Source organism: Lepidochelys olivacea, assembly GCF_965140295.1.
Source record: "Lepidochelys olivacea isolate rLepOli2 genome assembly, chromosome: 4".
NCBI classification, from domain to species: Eukaryota; Metazoa; Chordata; order Testudines; family Cheloniidae; genus Lepidochelys; species Lepidochelys olivacea.
Window position 1 is genome coordinate 7,527,096 of NC_140414.1, and position 21,611 is coordinate 7,548,706.

General features: G+C 42.7%; 1 protein-coding gene across 2 annotated transcripts in view; it reads right to left on the reverse strand.

Moving 5' to 3' along the window:
• TNKS (tankyrase) overlaps positions 1-21,611 on the reverse strand; it is a 287,444-nt gene that overhangs the window by 49,580 nt on the left and 216,253 nt on the right. For both annotated transcript variants that reach the window (XM_084626607.1, XM_084626606.1), the window contains exons 12-13: positions 18,345-18,516; positions 11,006-11,085 (exon numbers count right to left, since the gene is read on the reverse strand). In XM_084626607.1, coding sequence (XP_084482733.1) covers positions 11,006-11,085; positions 18,345-18,516 — 252 coding nt within the window. The remainder of the gene's footprint in view (positions 1-11,005; positions 11,086-18,344; positions 18,517-21,611) is intronic.

Here is a 21,611-nt window from a genome sequence, read left to right on the forward strand (position 1 = left end):
ATCAAAGAGGAAACAAAACGTTTACTACAGAACTTGATCACAGTTAGAAACTTGTTTATGTTTTCAACTCATTTCTTCCCCCTTAATTAAAGTAAAAAGTATTCTTTTCTGATAGTGGGACGTTTCATAAACTTGAACATGGGCACTTCCTAATTGTTCATGGCTTCGATTTGACAACTTTCCCCCTATTTTAAGGCAGTATATTTTGAGTTCACCTCTCCAAATCCACAAGTTAGAATACTGGTAAACAGAATCCCCGTCTAGTTGGGTCAAGAGATGAGGCAAGCAGGTATTATTCCCATTTTGCAGATGGGGAATCAGAAAGACATGTTAGTGGCTTGTTTAGGGAGGTCTGTGGTATAGTGGATTAAACAATGGCATCTAGTGGAATGGGGAGTCAGGAGAGCTACGCTCTAATCCTGGCTCTTATACCAATTTACTGTATGATCTTGAAGAAATCACAACCTTTCTACTTTCGTTAACCCATCTATTAGCCCATCTAATAAGATGCTATTTTCTTACAGAATGTTGCGAGATCTAGCTAAACAATACTTTTAAAGTGCTACATAAAAATGAAAAGTTAAGGCCACTTAGTGGCTGAGGTAAGAACTCTTATCTTAGCCATGTGCTCCTTTGTCTAGGTCGCTTGCTTTGAATGGGGAGGCACCATTACCCCTCTGTCTCCCTCTTCAGACACAAGGTAGTCTGGGAAATGGTGAAATCTTTGTAAGTTCTGGTAGGCTTTAAAAACTCTTGCAAGTTTAGATCAAGCTAAAAGAATTCACAGTGGCCCTAACATCCAAACCTGCCTTAGATCTACAGTAGTCACCATTACAGAGTAAACATTTACCAACTATAACCACGCAATGTTCTAGTCTATTCTGAAGCATAGGGAAACCCCCACAGTACTGGGACTGAGACTTCTGTCTGGCCAACCTCCGCAGCACAAATTCTACTGACAAAGTCTATTGTGCATATTCATCTCCAACATTATAAGCCTTAGGCTGAACTGACTCTTCCCTGCCACAAATTCTACACACGTATGAAAAAACTTTTCAATTTTTAACTTAAGAACCAATGAACCCATTTTTTCAGACTTTGTTTGTTCTATAGATCTCAGAGCAATACACAGAGCAAACCAAGCTTGAATAAAGTCAGTTCAGCTATTGAGCTGGTTCACACAACATTTTTGATTGGAACACACAGTGTGAGAAGTGTTTGTATGTATGTGTAACACATATACCCAAACCAGACAACATACAAGGCCGAACCAATTTTGCTCAATTTTTCTATGACACCTTGTGTCTGACACCAACAGTGCAATATTTCAACCACACTTATGTTTGCCAAAGCTACGATAAGCTGAGGGTGTATGGGAGAAGGTGAGATAGAGGGGCAGTGGTAATGCAAGGGGAAATTTTCTTTACCTGTTAATGTTCTTTTTTTGAGATCTTCTGTATCAGTCCAGACACTTGGGGGTTATAGTTTCTCCAATCAACAGACAGAGACAGAAAAAATGGTCACTTACCTTACAGTAACTGTTGTTCTTAGAGATGTGTTGTGTACCTACACATTCACTGTAGGTGTATGTGTGCCCAGGGCACTCGAGTCAGAGACTTTTGCCAGCAGTATGGGTGTTCTCCTCTTGCTCCCAGGTGAAGGCATACGAGAGGCATTTCCACCGTCTCCCTCTCCACTCCGTAACACCACTGTGAGCAATGACCGAACCACCAGGAAAGGTGGGAGGGTCGTGGAATGTGTATGTGCACAACAGGTCTTGAAGAACAGTTGTTACAAGGTAAGTAACTGTTTCTTTCTTCCTTCGATTGACTGTGCTCCCATACATTCCAATGTAGGTGACTCATCAGCAGTTCCTTTTCAGGTGGAGGGACTTGGATCACCAAAATGGAGACTGTAGCACTGACTTGCCAAAGCTGGCATCATAGACAGAGCTTGTGCAATGGCATAATGAGTAGAAGAGGAACAGACAACCATGTTGCTGCCTGGCATATATCAGCTATTGGAACATTGCCCAGGAAAGCTGAGCTCTGGTGGAGTGAGCTGTTATTCTCGACGGAGGAGAGACTTTAGTAAGCTGGTAGCAGAGTCTGATATAGTCAGAAATCCTGTGAAAGATTCTCTGAGACAAGCCTAGACAAGCGATGAAGATGATAACACTCATCTAATGCTGCTGCCTGCACTGGCCAATTGTCCAGGAAAGGGAAAATTGGAATGTCCAAACAACTAATGTGTCGGCTGTTACCACTGAACCATGTGCATGGTATCTGTTTTTTCAGAAAATAACTTAGACCCTGTGATGGGGTGGGACTCACCACGCTAACGCCTCCTGCTGGTTGTCTTGCGGATCAGTTCCACAGGTCGGTACGCTGACTGTTGGTGATCTCTCACCCACCATCACTTCTGCTCCTGGACCCGTGTCGCTCCAAGGATCATGGCATTCTCTTCAGAACACAGCCCTCTGGCTGTGTCACACTCTGTACTCCCCTTTTCCGGGGGGTGCTGGAGGACTTACTAGATGCATTTCTGGGAGAAGACCTAGATTTAGAGGTCTTGTGAGATAATGAACATTTAGAACTCTTTGACCCAGACAGAAATGGGGAAGCATGATGTTTGCTTCCCGACTTATCTTTGGATTCAGAAGAAGCTGGAGCACTCTGAGTCAATCCAGAGGCCCCAGGATCACAACTGGGAGATGGCTCAGACACAGGTCACATTGCCTTCTTTCGTGAGGTGAACCTGCAAGCAACAGTCTCTCTCTGCTTCTTAGTTCAGGTGGGAAAGGAGGTACAAATAAAGCATTTGACCCCCACATGCCCCTCATTCAAACAAATCAGACAACTCTTGTGCCCATCTGTGAAAGGGATAATGGCCCTGCAAGTGGCACACTATCTAAAACCTGGAGATTTTGTCATAGTAAATCCTCCAGGTACTAATAGAACTATATCTACATAACTATACTACACTATTCAGTACTTTAATATATGCTACACACTAAAATACACTTACAGTATAACTATAACAACTATGGACAAAGTTTTCTAAAGCTTGCTGACCAAAGCTAAGGCTTTAGGGAGCTCCAACTCTTGCCACAGGCAGCGAGAAGGACCTGACAGGAGGGCAGCGGGACGCCCCTTTTATGTCCTTGCCTGAGAGCACAAGGAGAGCAGGGGCAGATGTGTCGTGTAGTGATACTGCTGGCAAAAATCTCCAACTTGACTACATTGGGAGCATACACGTATAATGCAATGTATATGTGCACCGTCATTTAAAGGATAACACTGAGACTTTTGAGGATGCCATACACTCAGCTACCAAGGTCTGTCATCGCTCAGCCTTCAGTTGAATACTTCGAAAGCAGTATTAAAGAAAAATTTAGACTGATGCTATTCAAAAACCATTAAATAACCGTACTAACTGTAGCAATTGGACCATATCAGGGACTCTGCATTGACATTCTCAGGCATGAGACAGGAACCAGCATTTTATAGGAACTGGTATAGAAGAGCTCAAAAAAGAAAACAGATAAGGAAGCCTTCCCCTTCTCTTTTCTACGGCAGTGAAGATGCTTCAGACCTCCACAGTGAAGTTAATCATTTTATTACAGGTGTGATCATCATTAGACAACTGCCTGCAACACCTTTTGACAAAGGGCACATCTGCAAGCTTATTCCATAAGTTTGACAAAGATGTGTGAAGTAACGTTGCAAATCCTTCTTGTCAGATAGGATGAACTTTACAGGTGTACTTTCTTTCCTGCTGTATAGCCTCTCTGATGCATCCAGAGATAGCAGATCTGAATAGCAATTGACTTTTAAACCCTGGTTCATGATGAAAAGCTCTGAGTCTGCCTGAACTCTGTTGTCCCATCCACACAAATCTGCAGGGCTCGAGCAATGTAGCCATCTCAGGATTGGGACCAAACGTAGGTAGGGCAAATTCTCTGTTTAGGTGAAAGACAGACAATGTCTTGGGCCTGAGTTCTGGCCAAGTCTTTAGCATGACTTTGTCCAAGAAAAATTATATACAGCTGTTTGCAGGAAAGGGATTATGCTCCCTTGTCTTCTTGCTGAACATAATGCTATTACTAACAGGATTTAAGGATAGTAGTCACAGAGAAATGCTTCTCAGATGATCCAAAGGGAGAGCCATGGAAACACTTAACACCAGATTCAAGCCCCATGCAGGCTTCGGATAATGAACTACCACTCTCAGTTTATCCACTGCCCTCAGAAATCTGGAAACTTTGGGGTGATAGCCAACTGAGACTACACCAACTGAGCCTCTGAACACTGTGACTATCATGGCCTGAACTCGAATGTACCTGACGCTCAAGCTCAAAGTTACACAAGCTTGCAAGATATCCAGGATGACTGGCACTGTGGCCTCAATTGAGATTGCAAACTGTGCTGGGCCATCATGAACTACTGGACAATATCCCTGGGTACAGAATTAACAAGAGCTGGAGAGAGGGTGGGGACACAGACATCACCATTTCCAGGTACCACTGCCTTCTTAGATCATAGAATATCAGGGTTGGAAGGGACCTCAGGAGGTCATCTAGTCCAACCCCCTGCTCAAAGCAGGACCAATCTCCAATTTTTGCCCCAGATCCCAAAATGGCCCCCCTCAAGGATTAAACTCACAACCCTGGGTTTAGCAGGCCAATGCTCAAAGCACTGAGCTATCCCCCCTCCAGCATACTGGAGCTACAAAAAGCTCCCCTAGATCTGGCAAACTTCTGTAGTACCCTGACTATCACGGATGGGAGAAGGGGTTAAATATACAATAAATCCAAGGTCCAGAGTATTTCCAGGTTTCAGAGTAGCAGCCGTATTAGTCTGTATTTGCAAAAGAAAAGGAATACTTGTGGCACCTTAGAGACTAACAAATTTATTTGAGCATAAGCTTTTGTGAGCTACAGCTCACTTCATCGGATGCATTCAGTGGAAAATACAGTGGGGAGATTTATATACAGAGAGAACATGAAACAATGGGTGTAACCATACACACTGTAACCAGAGTGATCACTTAAGGTGAGCTATTACCAGCAGGAGAACGGGGTGGGGTGGGGGGGGAAACCTTTTGTAGTGATAATCAAAGTGAGCCATTTCCAGCAGTTGACAAGAATGTCTGAGGAACAGTGGGGGGTGGTGCGGTTTCCAGGATATCTGTTCGATTTGCTCCTGTTTCCATGAATCTAAGACACTTCTGGTGAGACTCAAGGATTGGCATATCCTGGAGATGGTTCAGTTTGAACAACAGGCATTAGTGACTCCATCCTGAATCCCGAGGAAGGAGGTGACTCTTTTCAAGTCCAAAACTGGACAAAGACTCCTCCACTATTTTGGAGACAATTAAGTAGATCCTTGTGTCCCCCTCTTCTCCCCAGACCAGCTGATTGGCCTGTATCTGTAACTGACATTGCTATAGGGCAACAGAACGACAAAGTCCCTTGATCATCTCACTTTGCCCTTAACTAGGCATACTGGTCTATTATCATGTCCATGACCCATGGTGGGACCCATATGTGGAAGAAATCCCTCAGCCTTCCTGTGACATTGGGACTCTGCGCTCAGGCCCTTGTACCGTCAGACAAACGATTTAAAGCCTGAAAGGGATCCCTGCAGTCTGTTACCTCTTCTTTGGTAACATAAAAAGCTAATCCTTTTGTTAGTCTGCCTTTTTTATTGGACTAGCTAGTAGGTCCTCGTCTCCCTGGATACGTGCCTACTGATCTGAAATTCTGGGGACCTGCTGGGAATCTCTTGGACCTCAATTCTCTGAAGACGCTAAGAGCTAGTGGATCTTCTCCAACTTCTTCCTGAAAAAAGTCTGCCTTGAAAAAGGGTATGGCTTCTAGCCTGGTGTTGGAGGTAGAATATGCTACCCACTGTTTTAGCTGCAGGGGTCTCTGGCCCTCTGCTAAGGCTCCCATTGATAGGATTATATCCTGTATGGTGTAATACATGGACAACATATTCGAGTGCATAACTGGGAGAGTGTTGGCCTGCTCAGAGCTCTCATTTCTGGCCTCTGGAAACCTTCCAAGCTTCAGTAGGCACCTCACTGCCCCATGGGAGGTGCATGTCGCATGTACTGAAGCTATAGTAACTATGAAGGACCTTGTCAGGCATACCTCATTTGTCAAGAAGATCTTTGAGAGCTACTTCTCTTTCCAGAGGGATTGCTGTTCTCTTTCCACCTCTGACATGGCAGCACCCATCCCTCAGGCTCTAAAGGAGCACCTCCATGTCTGACACCCGGAGGTCAAAGAGCCTTGTTGGGCTGGTTTTCTGTCTAGGGTGCCCTAGTCTCTACTCCAACATAGAGGTAGAGCCCTGTAAGAGGAGGATAAAAGTTCCCTGGCCCCAGCAAATACCTCCCAAGTACATGCCAACCTCTAACAATGTTGGCTGGTCCCAGTGGCGTACCCAGGTGGAGAAAACAGGGGGAGTGAAGATAAAAAAAGGCACCACCCGCTTGTACTCACTCGGTGGCGCTCCGGGTCTTTGGTGGCACTTTGGCGTCAGCTCCTTCACTTGGACCCCCTACCGCCAAAATGCCACCGAAGACCCGGAGCGAGTGAAGGACCCGACGCGGAAGACCCGAAGTGCGGTCGGATGAATACAAGCGGGTGCTGCTGAAGACCCGGAGCACCGCCTGACCCGCCGTGCGAGTAAAAATTAAAAAGGCCCCACTTCTGCTCGGTGGGAGAGCGGCCGCTGCCCCGCTCCCCCCAGCTACGCTACTGGCTGGTCCCCTCTGTAAGGGGTTCAGCCTTCTCTTAAGATTGGGGAAGCCTATTTCTCACTGCTCGACCTCCTCCTCAGCTAGGCCTTGCAGACTTGAGTGGTGTCTGACTGGACTGACATCTTGAGTGGTATTCTGTGACCAGGACTCAGCTATTTCTTCTCTGCAATGGAATGGATGGGGGCTGCACTCTTCCTGTTGTCTCTGTCCTGGCTTGCTCTTTAAAGACCAGAAGGCAGAGCCCCAAATCTTCGTGAAGTCCGGACTGAACAGCAGGGGAGCCCTACGAGGAGGAATAGGAGGAGGCAGCTGGAGGTGTGGTCCTGTTCCAAGTGACAGCTGTAGAGGTTTCTCTTCTTCAGCGTCTCCGCCCACGTGAAGCCAAGCTGGGCACAGTCAGTTGGGGGCATGGAGAGGGAAGAGCACATTGCTTTCTTTTCTTAGCTCATCCCTTTACTTCTCAGGGGTAACCCAGAATGGTGGCTGCTCTTTGTCCTTAATCTCCTACCTGCCCCTGTGGGAGCTGGAATTCTGATCTGACGAGGTTTGGTGAGCATCTGCAGGCAGAGCTACACACCAGCAAGATGCTCCCATCCCGCATTTTCTATGAGGACTAAAGTGTTGTTAAGAACAGCTGGAGCAGCTTCTCCCCTCTGCCCCCAGTCTGCTTGGCAATGGTGTGTGTGTGGGAAGCTGATTCCCGGGGCTGCAGCTGCCGGTACACTCCCTGCTCCATGGTGGAGAGCAAATCTTCTGCAGGAAGAAGACTGGTGCTAGACCTGCTCATCAGCTGGCATGGGTATGGTGGAAGGTGCTCAAGGTCCAAGAAAGTTCAATTTGCAGCTCAAACCAAGACATGACTATGAAAGCTACAGGGGGCTTTCCTAGGACCAGTGTCCCTCCTCAAGGCAAGTGCTGCACCTGCCCAAGGAAGGGGCAGAGTTTGGTCTGTCCCTGTTTTCTACTCCTTTTCTTTATCCTGGGAGCTGCAGATACTGGGGTCCAAGGAGCAGTCACCCTGTTGGGGGGCTCCTGAATCCCTTCCTGCCCTAAAGAGTTGGTGTGGCGCCTCCTACCTCTTCGGGGCTTTCTGAGGGGACACTTGGCCCTGTTCACCCCTCTCAAGCCCAAGCTGCCCTGGCACTTCATGCAGGAGGAGGGTCTGGCAATGCTAGCAGAATTGGAGCCCAGCCCTGGACTGGGGCCTCATTCTCTTGCTAGGGTCTGGATATGCTAGCAAAGGGGTGGGGGTTTCCCTGTTACACATGGGCAAGCCCATCAAGAAAAAATTGGGGCCCCTGTTCATCATGTTTTCTGGGACCCCTCCACTCCAATTTCACTCCCATTTCACCCTTGTTAAAGACATTTTAGGGCCCCCTTGAGCTTGGGGCCCCAGTATAATTGTCTCCTCTTCTCCCCTTCTCATCAGCCCTGCGCGAGGGGCTAAGGCTCACTGGCTTTCAGTGCCTCATATGTGCTGCTATGGCAGCCACAGACCAAAGTGTGCCATGCGGCTTCCTTTAGATCTCAAGGACCTACTTCTCTCTCTCCTCTGGCGGCCTGCTAGGGGGACACAGTGTGCTCAATCTACTAATGGCTAAGGGATATCTGGACCCTTATATGTGACATTCTCAAAAGCATGTCCCATCAGATGGCTGGGAGGAACTATAATTCCAAATGTCTGGATTGGTGGAGAACACTGAAAAGAGAAATTCTATTTAAACCATAATTATGGTACGTACCATGTGCCAGATCTGACTTTTGTGGCTGTTCTTTTATCTAAAACAAATTATGTACAGTAACCACACTTACAGGCACTGGCATTAATGAATACTTGCTCACGGACGCTTTGCATTCCACAGTTAATGGAAGAAACAGTGCTTAGGTAGGGAAAACACCGTATAATGATCACATTATTGAGTGTGTGCCTGAACTCTCATGTGCACAAGTGCCCAAGCATGGGAGAGTGGGGTCATTCCACAGGAACAAGGAAAAACAACATTTCTGAACATTTAAATGAAACCAGTGACAGAACCAAGATCACAGAATCATTGAAATGTGGTGCTGGAAGGGACCTTGAGAAGTCATCCAGTCCAGCCCCGTGAGCTGAGGCAGAACCCAGTATTCCTACACTATCCCTGACAGGTGTTTGTCCAACCTGTTCTTAAAAATCTCTAATGATGGGGATTCTACAACCTCTCTTGGGAGCTTATTCCAGAGCTTCATTATCCTTATAGTTAGAAAAATTTCCTAATATCTAACCTAAATCTCTCTCGCTGCAGATTAAGCCCATTACTTCTTGTTCTACCTTCAGTGAACATAGAGAACTACTGATCACAGTCCTCTTTATAACAGCCATTAACACATTTAAAGATTCTTTTCTCAAGACAGCCCCCCCTTCCCTTTTTTTTTTTTTTTTTTTTTTTTTTAAACTTTTCCTCCTAGGTCAGGTTTTCTAAACCTTTGGTTGTTGCTGCTGCTCTCCTCTGGATTCTCTCCAACTGGTCCACATCTTTCCTGAAGTGTGGTGCCCAGAATAGGACACAGTACTCCAGCTGAGGCCTGAACAGTGCTGAGCAGAGTGGGACAATTACTTCCCGTGCACCAGATTGTTGACTCGTATTCAGTTTGAAGATCACAGATCCTTTTTAGGAATACCACCACCTAGCCAGTTATTCCCCATTTTCTAGTTGTGCCTTTCATTTTTTCTTCCTACATGAAGTACTGCAAAGAACTTATCTTTATTGAATTTCATCTTACTGAATTCAGACGAATTAGCCAATTGTTAGTTTTCAGAGTAACAGCCGTGTTAGTCTGTATTCGCAAAAAGAAAAGGAGGACTTGTGGCACCTTAGAGACTAACATTTTGAATTATAATCCTATTCTCCAAAATGCTCAAAACCCAGCTTCATGTCATCTGCAGATTTTGTAAGCATACTCTCTACTCCACTAGCCAAGTCATTAATGAAAATATTGAATAATACCAGACCCAGGACTGATCCCTGCAGGACTCCACTATATACATCCTCCCAGTTGGAAAGCAAACAATTGATAACTACTCTTTGAATACGGTCATTCAACCAGTTTTGCACCAACTTTATAGTAACTTCATCTAAATCGCATTTCCCTAATTTACTTATAAAAATTTCAAATGGTCTGAGTCAAAAGCCTTACTAAAATCAAGATACATATCCCATCTATTGCTTCCTCCCATCTACTAGGCCGATTACCCTGTCAAAGAAGGAAATTAGGTTGTTTTGGCAAGATTTGTTCTTGACAAATCCATGCTGGCTATTTCTTATAATCCAATTATCCTCTAGGTGTTCACAAATGTTCCATGACAGGTTTCAGAGTAGCAGCCGTGTTAGTCTGTATTCGTAAAAAGAAAAGGAGTACTTGGGGCACCTTAGAGACTAACAAATTTATTAGAGCTTGCTGTAGCTCACGAAAGCTTATGTTCTAATAAATTTGTTAGTCTCTAAGGTGCCCCAAGTACTCCTTTTCTTTTTACAAATGTTCCAGTATTTTTCTAGGTATCAAAGTAAGACTGACTGATTTATAATTCCTCAGCTCCTCTTTGTTCCCCTTTTTGAAGATGGGTAAAAAATAGAACCTTTCTCCAGCCCTCTGAGACTTCTTCCATCCTCCAAGAGCTCTCACAGATAATTGCTAATGGTTCCAAGGTTGCTTCAGCTAGTCCCTTAAGTACCCTAGAATGAATTTCATCAGGCCTTGTAGAGTTGAATATATTTAACCTATCTAAATATTCTTTAACCTGTTCTTTCCCCATTTTTGGCTGCTGTTTCTTCCCCCTTTTTGTTAATTTTAATTGTGTTGACGATCTGGTCACCATTAACCTTTTTAGTGAACCCTGAGGCAAAACAGGCATTAAACACCTCAGCCTTCTTGATGTCATCAATTATTAGTTCTCCTTCTCCACTAAGTAGAGGACCTACACTTTCCTTTATCTTTCTCTTGCTCCTAATGTATTTAACAAACTTCTTATTGCCTTTTATGTCCCTTGCCAGGTGTAACTCATTTTTTGCCTTAGCCTTTCTGATTTTGTCCCTACATGCTTATGCTATTCTTTTGTATTCCTCCTTAGCAATCTGTCCATTTTTCCACTTTTTGTAGGATTCCCTTTTGATTTTTAGGTCATTGCACCTTCTCCTAGCAGAGAAGATCTTGCTCAGTAATACTTTCCATCCTACAAGTATCACCTAGACAAACCTACCTTCACAGTTTCCAAATCTCCTGCTTTGGACGCTTCTAACAGTCGATAATCCACATCAGAAGTGCGTACAGGTGTACTTTCTACAGAAAAGAAAAGAAACTTTGATAATTACATAGCCCTACACCAAAATACGGACAAACTCAGCCTCACGCATTTTCTAAATTGACCAGAGAGACTACAGGCGCAATTTTTTTAAAGTGCTTAAGCCACCACAGCTTAAGTCCCATTTTCAAAAATCACTTAGGCAATAAGGTGCAGAGCTGCTGACTTTAGAGACTGGAATAGGATTGTACAGTTTTTTACTCCTGGTAGTATTGGAGAGCCAACACAGCAACGGGAGAGGGAGCCGGACTCTAGAATCTGGTTTTGGGCAATCATTGTCCAGGGTGCACTCTGATTGGCCAGGTGGGATTTCTTGATGATGTAACAATTGTACACAGTTATATTAACTTAGAAGGAATAATGGGCCAGAGGTGTTAATGTAACTAAGTTACTGCCTAATATTAAACAGTTTTAAACAAGGTCTGGGGTTTGGTGTACAGAGACCTCAGCCTGCTTAGCACCATGGCAAATATACTATTAAAAACCTTTTTAACCTTTTATTAAAGATCTAGAAAAGAAGGAGAAACAGTTAAAACCTTTGAAATGTACAGTATTAAATAGGGCTCTCGTTTTAACATTTTTTGTTTTCTATATCTTTAGTTGGAGAGAGTTTTAGAAAGAAAAAACTCCTTGTTTGACAGTCTCTTAGATGGTATTAAAGATGGTAATAACTGTTCATTTTTAGAAAAAAGAGAAGATGTTAGTTGACATGGGCTCTAACTGTTTTTATTGCTGCTGCTGTTAAAGTTCTTTCATCCCAGGTGGTATCTGGGTTGTAAACTGGCTCCCTCTCTCTCCCCCTGGCCTGGTCTGGTCAGGACATTTCTGAAGATCAGGATAAGGAAGGCCCGGGGTCCCAAGAAATAGAGGAAGTGGCAGCCATGATAGTGAAGCTTGCTTCAGTAGCCTTTGTCTGTTCTTTCAAGTGTGCTTTTTAAAAACTCTTTTGTACTTTCCCCACAAAATTTCGTTCTTTTAAGGACCCAAAAAGTGAGGGGTAGCAAAACACATTTTTTTGAATTATACTGACTTAGATATTTTGTTTAGACTAACAGAGTTATTTTGCATTCCTTTTGTACTGTGCCCTTCAACATTTGCTATTTTTGGTTATCGTAACATTTTATGAATTGTTACATACTTTTTACAGTTAAGCTCACAATCTGGGTAAATTTGTAGGCTCAAGTGTCACAACATCACCAACTACCAAATTGAAAAACAAAATCTCTCTGCCTCTATTTACAGAGTTGGTTTAAGAAAAGTGAATGGGAATGGGGAGGCAATAAAAAAGATGCATTTTAAATATATCTTTCCTCCTTTTTAATGGATAGTTAAAAATTACAGGCATTAGCTCCAAACCCAGCCATAAACTGTACCCCTCCCTCACCCATCTTGACCAGATGTTGCTTCCTCTTCTTCCAACTGAGAGCTGTACAGGACTGAGGCACCTGAGTGAGAAAGACAGTCAGTTGGGAAGAGAGGAAGAGGCTGGGTGGAAAGGAGTGGGAGCTCAGCTGACCCTGGAAAGTTTATTGTCCTCTGATCACTTTTGCCTGCTGAATTGGAAACTCTTCAGTATTTCAAGCTTTACAACAAAATATGAGTCGAAAGTGGCATCTGTGCCACAAACATTTCTGATAACTATACTCTTTTCTCCTATTGTTTTACTGGAGACTGTTTTTCAGAGTGGGAGGACACATTACTTAACCCCCCTTCAGTTTAAGGAGCTGAGGAATAATTATTTCTGTAATGTAGCCTAACTGGTGATTCTGAGACTATTTCCTACTTCAGGTCAAAAGGGACAGAGCACTTGGGGATGGGGTCTCTTATAGGCCCTGAAACCACAGGCACACTGCCCCAGGGGCCACTATTTCCAGACGGTTCAGAGCTTGCAGTGCCAAGGAGTATGCCCACAAGAAAGCGGGTCTGCAGAGGTAATTCTTGAAGGACAAAAAGAAAGCTTTAAAAATGTGTATAAAACTTTAACTATCATTAAAAAAATTAACCCAACAGACTATACAAGCACCTTCTGCAAGTACACAAACAGAGTGATCTGGTGTCATTAAAACGTCCACAATTCTCACTCTGCTATTTCTAACCAGTTAGTGAAATCAACTGTTTGCAGAAGCGCACAACTAGTACAAATGGACATCTGAATTCCCAGCTAGCTGTGCATGTAAATTGATTTGCCAGTTCAATCTGAGGTTGTATTTCTCATTTGTATACCCTGTTTTCTCTTCCTGACACATCCTGTGATGACATAGCCGGCAGAAGGTTGCAAAGCACACAGGCAGTAGATATCCTGCCTGTGTGTGGGGGAGGGATAACTCAGTGGTTTGAGCATTGGCCTGCTAAACCCAGGGTTGTGAGTTCAATCCTTGAGCGGGCCATTTAGGGATCTGGGGCAAAAATTGGGGATTGGTCCTGCTTTGAGTAGGGGTTGGACTAGATGACCTCCTGAGGTCCCTTCCAACCTTGATATTCTATGATTCTATGATCCCAGCTGCTGTTTTTGGACCCTGCCACAAAGGTAAATTAATCTGCCTCCCCTCTGTCTCTATGAGAGAGAGAGAGAGAGAGAGAGAGAGAGAGAGAGTGTGTGTGGCAGGGGGTAGAGGAGAAAGGAGAGAGAAATGGACAGCGCTAGCTACGGGGGAAGGTAAAAGGCAGAACCTAGGAACCCACTTGCAAAGGTGGGGAAATGCTCACTAAGAGCAAGGGCAGAGGAAACTCAGGAATGGGATCAGCACCTCTGGTATGTCCAGAAAGGCTAAGTCTTTCTTTTGAGCCTACCCAGGAAGCTAGCACCACTGGCAGCTGCCAGCATGGACATTAGTAAATGATGTGCCAAAAGCTGCTGAAAGGGGATGCAGTAGGCTCCCTGCTAGTATCAGCAGCCCTGGGCAGACCACGGCATGAACCAAATTCATTTTTAGAAGGTTCAGATTCTAGCCCTCTCCCTCCAGTCATGATCTTAGTAAGAGTCTATTACCCCATTTCCCTTCCTCTCCCCAACAGCTGCTGGAGTTCACCTGACCACAGCCTCCTCAAAGCTTTGAAGTAGGGAGGCTGCACTGGAGAGTACCTTACTGCTTTGATAGGGTCACAGAACACCACCTGGGACTTGGCTCTTCAGCTGTTGTTTCCTTATCTGCTCTCTGGCCTTCTGCCCTCTAACACCACAATATGGCCCAGGAACTGACTTCAAGCAGGAAATGAAGGTAGGATCACAAAAATCAGAAATACAATCTAATTAAATTTGGAAATGGAAATTAAAAACTCCACCAGATTGAGATTTGATTAAGGAAAGGCTTTGAATATTTGAGAAGCTGACTGAGCAAAGAAACAAAGGTACTTACGCTTTAAGAGAAGATAAACAAACAACATTTTTTTTTTTTTTACAGGAGTTTAGAAAACTTTCTAATCACCCCATTTTATGAACCTTCATACATTAGAAATTTGCATTTCATGGTCATAATCAAAATCTCAATACCAGTTTGAGTAAAGACAGACCTCCCACCCATGAGGTCATCAGAAAGCTGTTTGAACGGTTGTGATCTCATAGCTGTGAAATATCCCTGCTTGTAAAACATGTGGGGGGGGGGGGGGGGGGGAAATCAAGCATACTCCAAGATAATTTTAACCAATACTTCTCAGTAATGCAATAATGGAGCTAAATAAGAGTCTTTACATCAAGCTCAATTGAATATTTAAAAATATTTCTTCAAACGAATCCTATATAAAATAAATCTGCAGAGATATTTATAGGATTTTAATATATAAACAGGACTAAGACATCTGATTACCTGGAACACAGAACAAAACATGCTCAACAACCCTTTTTTGTTCTGAGGACAACACAAAGCCCTTGCGTGCATCACGTCAGCCTCAATCTTTGCGGGGGGTTTGCGTGTGTATATGGAGGAGGGAGATAGGTGGGAGTTTTGCCCAAGTGCAAAAATACTGCCTCCTGTGCTGAAAACCAGCGTTGCATGATGTCCGAAAAAATGGCTACTCACTTCTTGTAACTGTTGCTCTTCGAGATGTGTTTTTCACGTCCATTCCAATCAGGTGTGTGCGCGCGCGTGTGTACGTTGGCTGGAAGATTTTTCCCCTAGCAGCATCCGTTGGGCCGCCTGGACACTCCCTGGAGTCATGCCTTCATGGCGCCTAATATTGAGCCCTGGGGACCCGCCACCCCCTCAGTTCCTTCTTGCTGGCTGCTCCGGTAGGAGGCTGGGTATTGGAATGGACGTGAACACCAGATCTTGAAGAACAATAATTAAGGGAAGTGAGTAATTGCTTTTTCTTCTTCGAGTGCTTGTTCATGTCCATTCCAATCAGGTGACTCCCAAGCCAAATTTAGGAGCTGGGGTTGGAGCTATCCACGGATTGGAGTACTGCTCTTTCAAAGGCCGCATCGTCTCTGGCCTCCACACAGGTTTTGAAACCGGGGGACTGCGACATACCACGGTTCCGGGAACTGGAGTGGCGGAAGGGTTGGGGAGAACCCCCAACAAACTCTATACTAAGACACTAACAACGTTAATAACACTAACGAACTAATTATATACAACCAGATAAAGAACGAACTTGCTGAGCCAGAGTTCCAGCCCCGTCACTGGTGGTAAGAAGGAATGGAGGGGGTGGTGGGTCGCCCAGGCCAACCCGACGGATGCTGCACGCGCACACACCTGATTGGAATGGACATGAACAAGCACTCAAAGAAGAAATTGAAGTTTTCACAGAAAAGACAAATAAGTGCTTACTTTTCAAAATGCTTAATTTTAAAGCTTTGCCTTACCTCTTCTTGAAATTAAATTCCGATAATCTCTTTAACAGTAAGGGAAACATGATTAATCACCCTCTCCACATTTATTCCCTAAATTTTTATTTCTCTTTCTCAATCTCTCTCTAATACACATACATAAAATCACACACAGAGAGAGGATATACATATCTAATGTATGCATAGGTACGTATCTCCTTTATGTACCCACACTTTACAAGCTTTGGTTTTTAAAATGGTACCCCCTTCATATTGAAGATTTTTTTTTTTTGCTAGAAAACAACAGGCCCATGGTATCATTTAAGTTTTCAATTTTCAAAGGAGACTAAGGGAAATAGGTGCCCAGTTCCTACTGGCTTTCACTGGCTCCTTTCAAATCCCGGCATACAAAAATCATTACCAAGTGTTGTTTAATTTGTACAAATAATAATAATAATAATAATAGTGTAATATATACAGGCATGCAAAAAGGCACATGCACAAAAAGATGGAAGTGCTTAATGAACTACCTGAAAACAGTGATACTCTTCACATATGTTTGCTGTTCTATAATTCATATAAACTTTATGATTTTATAAATCACATCCAGTGAGTTGTTACTGGATAATCAAAGCATCTGAAGTGGGAGTCGATTGCTTTTACAACTATTGATATATTTTTCTGCTCATGCCTTTTACCTCAAGACAGCAATAAGAAGAAATATTTAGTGTTTCTAAAGGCACTAGGAGTTTAAGCATCATTTAAATTACTCTGCTCCATATATTAAAACAAGTTTTTTCCTGTTGGATAATTTATCATACAAACCAAAAATAATCTGTTTGCAATTGAGAAAAAACAATCTAACCTTTGTGCCCCTTCAGGAATTCCTCTGAATGGTTATTTTAATATGTTGATCTGTGCTCTTTTAACACTTCTGAACTCTTTAAAACTAACTTCCAAAGATAAAAAAAACACATCCTTTAGAATTATGTGCTGAATACCCCAAATGACTATAGATAAGATAAGCAGAGAGCATATTTATACAGTTAATGGGAACCATACTTTCATATCTGTAGAGAGGCTCTCTGGAGTGCTGGTTCATACTAGGTATGATGCCCCAGCATGTACTCTGGTGACAACAGACACTGCTAATGTCTGGAGAGATCATCTGTAAGACAGTTAAATGGGGGTGGAGCTGGAGAGCGTATGACTCTCACATGCAAAATATACCTACACTTACTAAAGTATTCTTATTTTGAGTCTTCCCACCACCAATATTAAAAGCTTTAGAAAAATCCAAAATGTTAGAAATGGGACTCAAATATCTTTATAGGTAGGGTCCAGTTTCTAGTAGGTACTACATCCCGAGCAGAGGGCAGCAGTAGCTAGCAATCCACAGGTCTGTACTTTGGGACAGAGGAAATAAATAAGAGTAAAATGAGAAATATGCTCTCTGCCATTCTTATTATCTTGTGTCAAGGTTCCTTTACTTTTGCCCTTGGTCTTTATTGCTGCCACCACCAAGCGTCTAACAAATATATAACAGGGAAAGAGCCCGCTTGGAAACGTCTTTCCCCCCAAAATCCTCCGCAAACCCTACACCCCCTTTCCTGGGGAAGGCTTGATAAAAAATCCTCACCAATTTGCATAGGTGAACACAGACCCAAACCCTTGGATCTTAAGAACAATGAAAGAGCAATCAGGTTCTTAAAAGAAGAATTTTAATGAAAGAAAAAGTGAAAGAATCACCTCTGTAAAATCAGGATGGTAAATACCTTACAGGGTAATCAGATTCAAAACAGAGAATCCCTCTAGGCAAAACCTTAAGTTACAAAAAGACACAAAAACAGGAATATACATTCCATTCAGCACAGCTTATTTTCTCAGCCATTTAAACAAAACAGAATCTAATGCATATCTAAACTAGCTTACTTACTAAGTTCTAAGATTCCATTCCTTTCCTGTTCCTGGCAAAAAACAACACACAGACAGAGAGAAACTTTGTTTCTCCCCCCCTCCAGCTTTGAAAGTATCTTGTCTCCTTATTGGTCATTTTGGTCAGGTGCCAGTGAGGTTATCCTACCTTCTTAACCCTTTACAGGTGAAAGGGTTTTTCCTCTGGCCAGGAAGGCTTTTAAAGGTGTTTTCCCTTCCCTTTACATTTATGACACCTTGGGTTATTCAGGTCATTCAACAAATATTGATTTTTTGCAATGTAGCAGGTTACATTTAAATGTCTACTGGGCAGTGTTTTATTACATAAAATAACTGGAGAACTAGAGCAGATCTTTATAAAAGGTATCAAACACAAAGTAAACTGCAGACATTTGTGCGTGTGGTGCGGTAGCAGAGGGAAGACAAAACTTTATATAACACCGAAAGAATCAGTCTCAGAGAAATCACGTTTAAGTGATTACAACTGAGGGGAAAAAAAAGGGAGAAGGTTAAAATATGAAGTCTATTTCTACCCACCACTTAGAATTTGCTGCACTGCTTCATTTCCCATCTGTGCTGCTGTGAAGCCTTGTAAGGAGATGATGGAGGGATCAGAGCCGTAATTCAGCAGGAGGCGACAGGTTTGCAAGTGACCTGCCAAAGCAGCCCTATGCAAAGCTGTTTGACCAAGTGTGTCCAGTGCATTCATCTGAAAAATCATTCAGCAATATAAAATTAAGTATCTTTATAATTGCAAGCCTCCACCCCGTCCCAAAACCTTAATATGAAAGAAGAGTAACAAGTAAAATTTCAGCACATGCTAATTTACTTATAAACCCTACTGCCTTGCCACATTATTAAGACAGAATAACGAAGGATCAATTAAAATATTCCTAATTAAAAAGTAATTAATTATTTCAGATTACATTTCTTAACTCCTTATATAATGCAGTTATTAATTTATGTTGCTCATAAAATGAAACAGGATTACCAGAAAAATCTGTACTTTAAAACTTTATTAAATATTTTGACAAAGTTCACTTGGATAAATTAAATCTTTTTGAAAAAAAGTCACCCTTTAACAAAAGTAACTGAATAAGCAAAACTCTAATACACAGTGGATGATTGGTTAATATATTTACATCTAACCTAAGAATTTCATGCAGGTTCAAGCTGCAAGAAAATTACCATCTGCCATCCTCAGAGGAGAAATAACTCAACATAATTTAATAACAATAATTCAAAAACCCATCTAAAGAGGTCAGATGGAGGAGAATTCTTCAGGGAGAAAAATGCAAGCCTGAAACCTAAATTCAGTTATCATGAATTCAGTCCATCTTGCTACTTGTTAATTCTTTTAATGAAACAGAAATCTAGAGCTTATAAGCAGGCAACAAGGAATTAGTAATGCAGGAGCTCAGCACAGAACGATGAATAGGCATCTTCAAGTGACCTAATAAAAAGTCTCATCTAATGGAAATCTACCTGTATGACAAGATCTCATATAATAATCTAATCTAAACACCTGGAGTTTATGCAGAACATTCACAGAGAAAGTAAGAGAATAATAGCCAAGATGCACTTTAAAAAGATTTTAAGTAGAACCTTTGTAGCTAATGGCTGTTCATGGCAAATGTAAATGCAGATATCCAACAGCTTTGGGGTTTTTTTGGTCAATTTAGGAAACACAAACTGTTCTATATTCTTTGGACATTGTCACAGATAACTTGCCATCACCCTCCAACTGTAAGGTTTCCATGCTGTGAGCTGCATGCATCACAGATGTACTTACTATACAGAACTCCCATCTGACTTTACCAAAATTCTTACCTTGGTAGAATAGAACAAAGTTTTTGCCTCAATTCCTGACTAAAAGCGTGCAGCGGAGGGCAATGAAAATGATGAGGGGGCTGGGGCACATGACTTATGAGGAGAGGCTGAGGGAAATGGGCTTATTTAGTCTGCAGAAGAGTGTGGGGGTAGGGGGGGATTTGATAGCAGCCTTCAACTACCTGAAGGGGGGTTCCAAAGAGCATGGAGCTCAGCTGTTCTCAGTGGTGGCAGATGACAGAACAAGGAGCAATGATCTCAAGTTGCAGTGGGGGAGGTCCAGGTTGGATATTAGGAAACACTATTTCACTGTGTTCCCTAGGGAGGTGTGTGGAATCTCCATCCTTTGAGGGTTTTAAGGCCCAGTTTGACAAAGCCCTGGCTGGGATGATTTAGTGGGGGGTTGGTCCAGCTTTGAGCAGGGGGTTGGACTAGATGACCTCCTGAGGTCTCTTCCAACCCTAATCTTCTATGATTCAATGAGCTACAGAAAGTGAATAGGGAGTTTGCACAACATCCACCTGCAAACAGGTTTGACTCACACCAGTGCTATTAAGTCCCTCCCTTTCATGCTCACTTACCAAAAAGACTTTTATAAAAGACTAGACAAACCATAAACACAAACCAGGCACTGAAGAATTAAAATCCAGTTTTATTCAACCGAAGTTTTATTTCTGACTTGGAACCCAAGATTACCATAACCATTGACAACAGGTACAACTCCTTTAAGGAGTTTATGGCTGCCCAGGGTTATAGATGGTAAGATTAGGATAAAATTAAACTATGTAGGCAATAATACTGCATTTTGACCAAGGGGATGAACTAGAGCAGAGGCCCTCCCTTTCTCTAATTTCAATACTTTGTGACTGACAGCACAGAATAACAGGATCATAGCAGCTAGATTGTATCCCTCAGCCTCAACACTGCACATGAAAATGATGCACACATGAAAGGGACAATGGCAAAGTCATCAGATCTACCACTGGAGTAACAGAAATGGAATGAAATTTAACAGTACCAAGTGTAAGCTCATGCACTTAAGGACTAGTAAGAATTTCTGCTATAAGCTAATGGCTCATCAGTTGGAAGCTACAGAGGAGGAGCAAGACCTGGGTATATTAGGTGATCACAGGAAAACTATGAGTCACCAATGGGATGCAGCTGCAAAAAAAGGCAAATGCAATCAAAGGATTTACCAGGTGAGGTTTTTCCAGTAGAAACAGGGAAGTATTAGTACCATTGTAGAAAACACTGGTGAAGACCTCAGATGGAATGCTGTGTACAGTGTTGGTCACCCATGTTCAAGAAAGATTAATTCTAACTGGAACAAGTGCAGACAAAGGCTACTAGGATAGGGGAATAGAAAGCTTATCTTACAAGAGGAGACACGGTAGCTTGTGTGTCTCGGGATTGGATAAGACCTTGTCTTGTTCCGCCTAGCAAAACAAAAGCTGAGAGTATGATTGCTCTCTGTATACACATCAGTGGGGTAAACACCAGGGAGAGAGAAGTGATGTTTCTGCAAAGGGACAATGTTGGCGTAAGAACAAATTGGTATAAACTGACCATTAATTAATTTAGACTGAAAAATTACAGCAGATTTCTATCTATCAGATGCATGAGTTTCTGGAATAGACATCCAATACGACTAGTGGGGGCAAGAAACCTAGCTGGTTTTAGGATGGAGACTGATAAGTTTATGAATGAAATTATGTGACCAGGTTGACTGTGACGGAAGACTATTAACAGAATCACAGATTCCAGGGCCAGAAGAGAACACTGTGATCATCCAGTCTGACCTCCTGTATAAGGCAGACCAGAGAACTTCCCCCAAATAATTCCTAGACCATATCTTTTAGAAAATCATCCAATCTTGACTTAAAAATTGCCACTGGTGGAGAATCCACTAAATCCTTTGTAAATTGTTCCAATGGTTAATTACTCTGTTAAAAATATATGATTTATTTGCAGTCT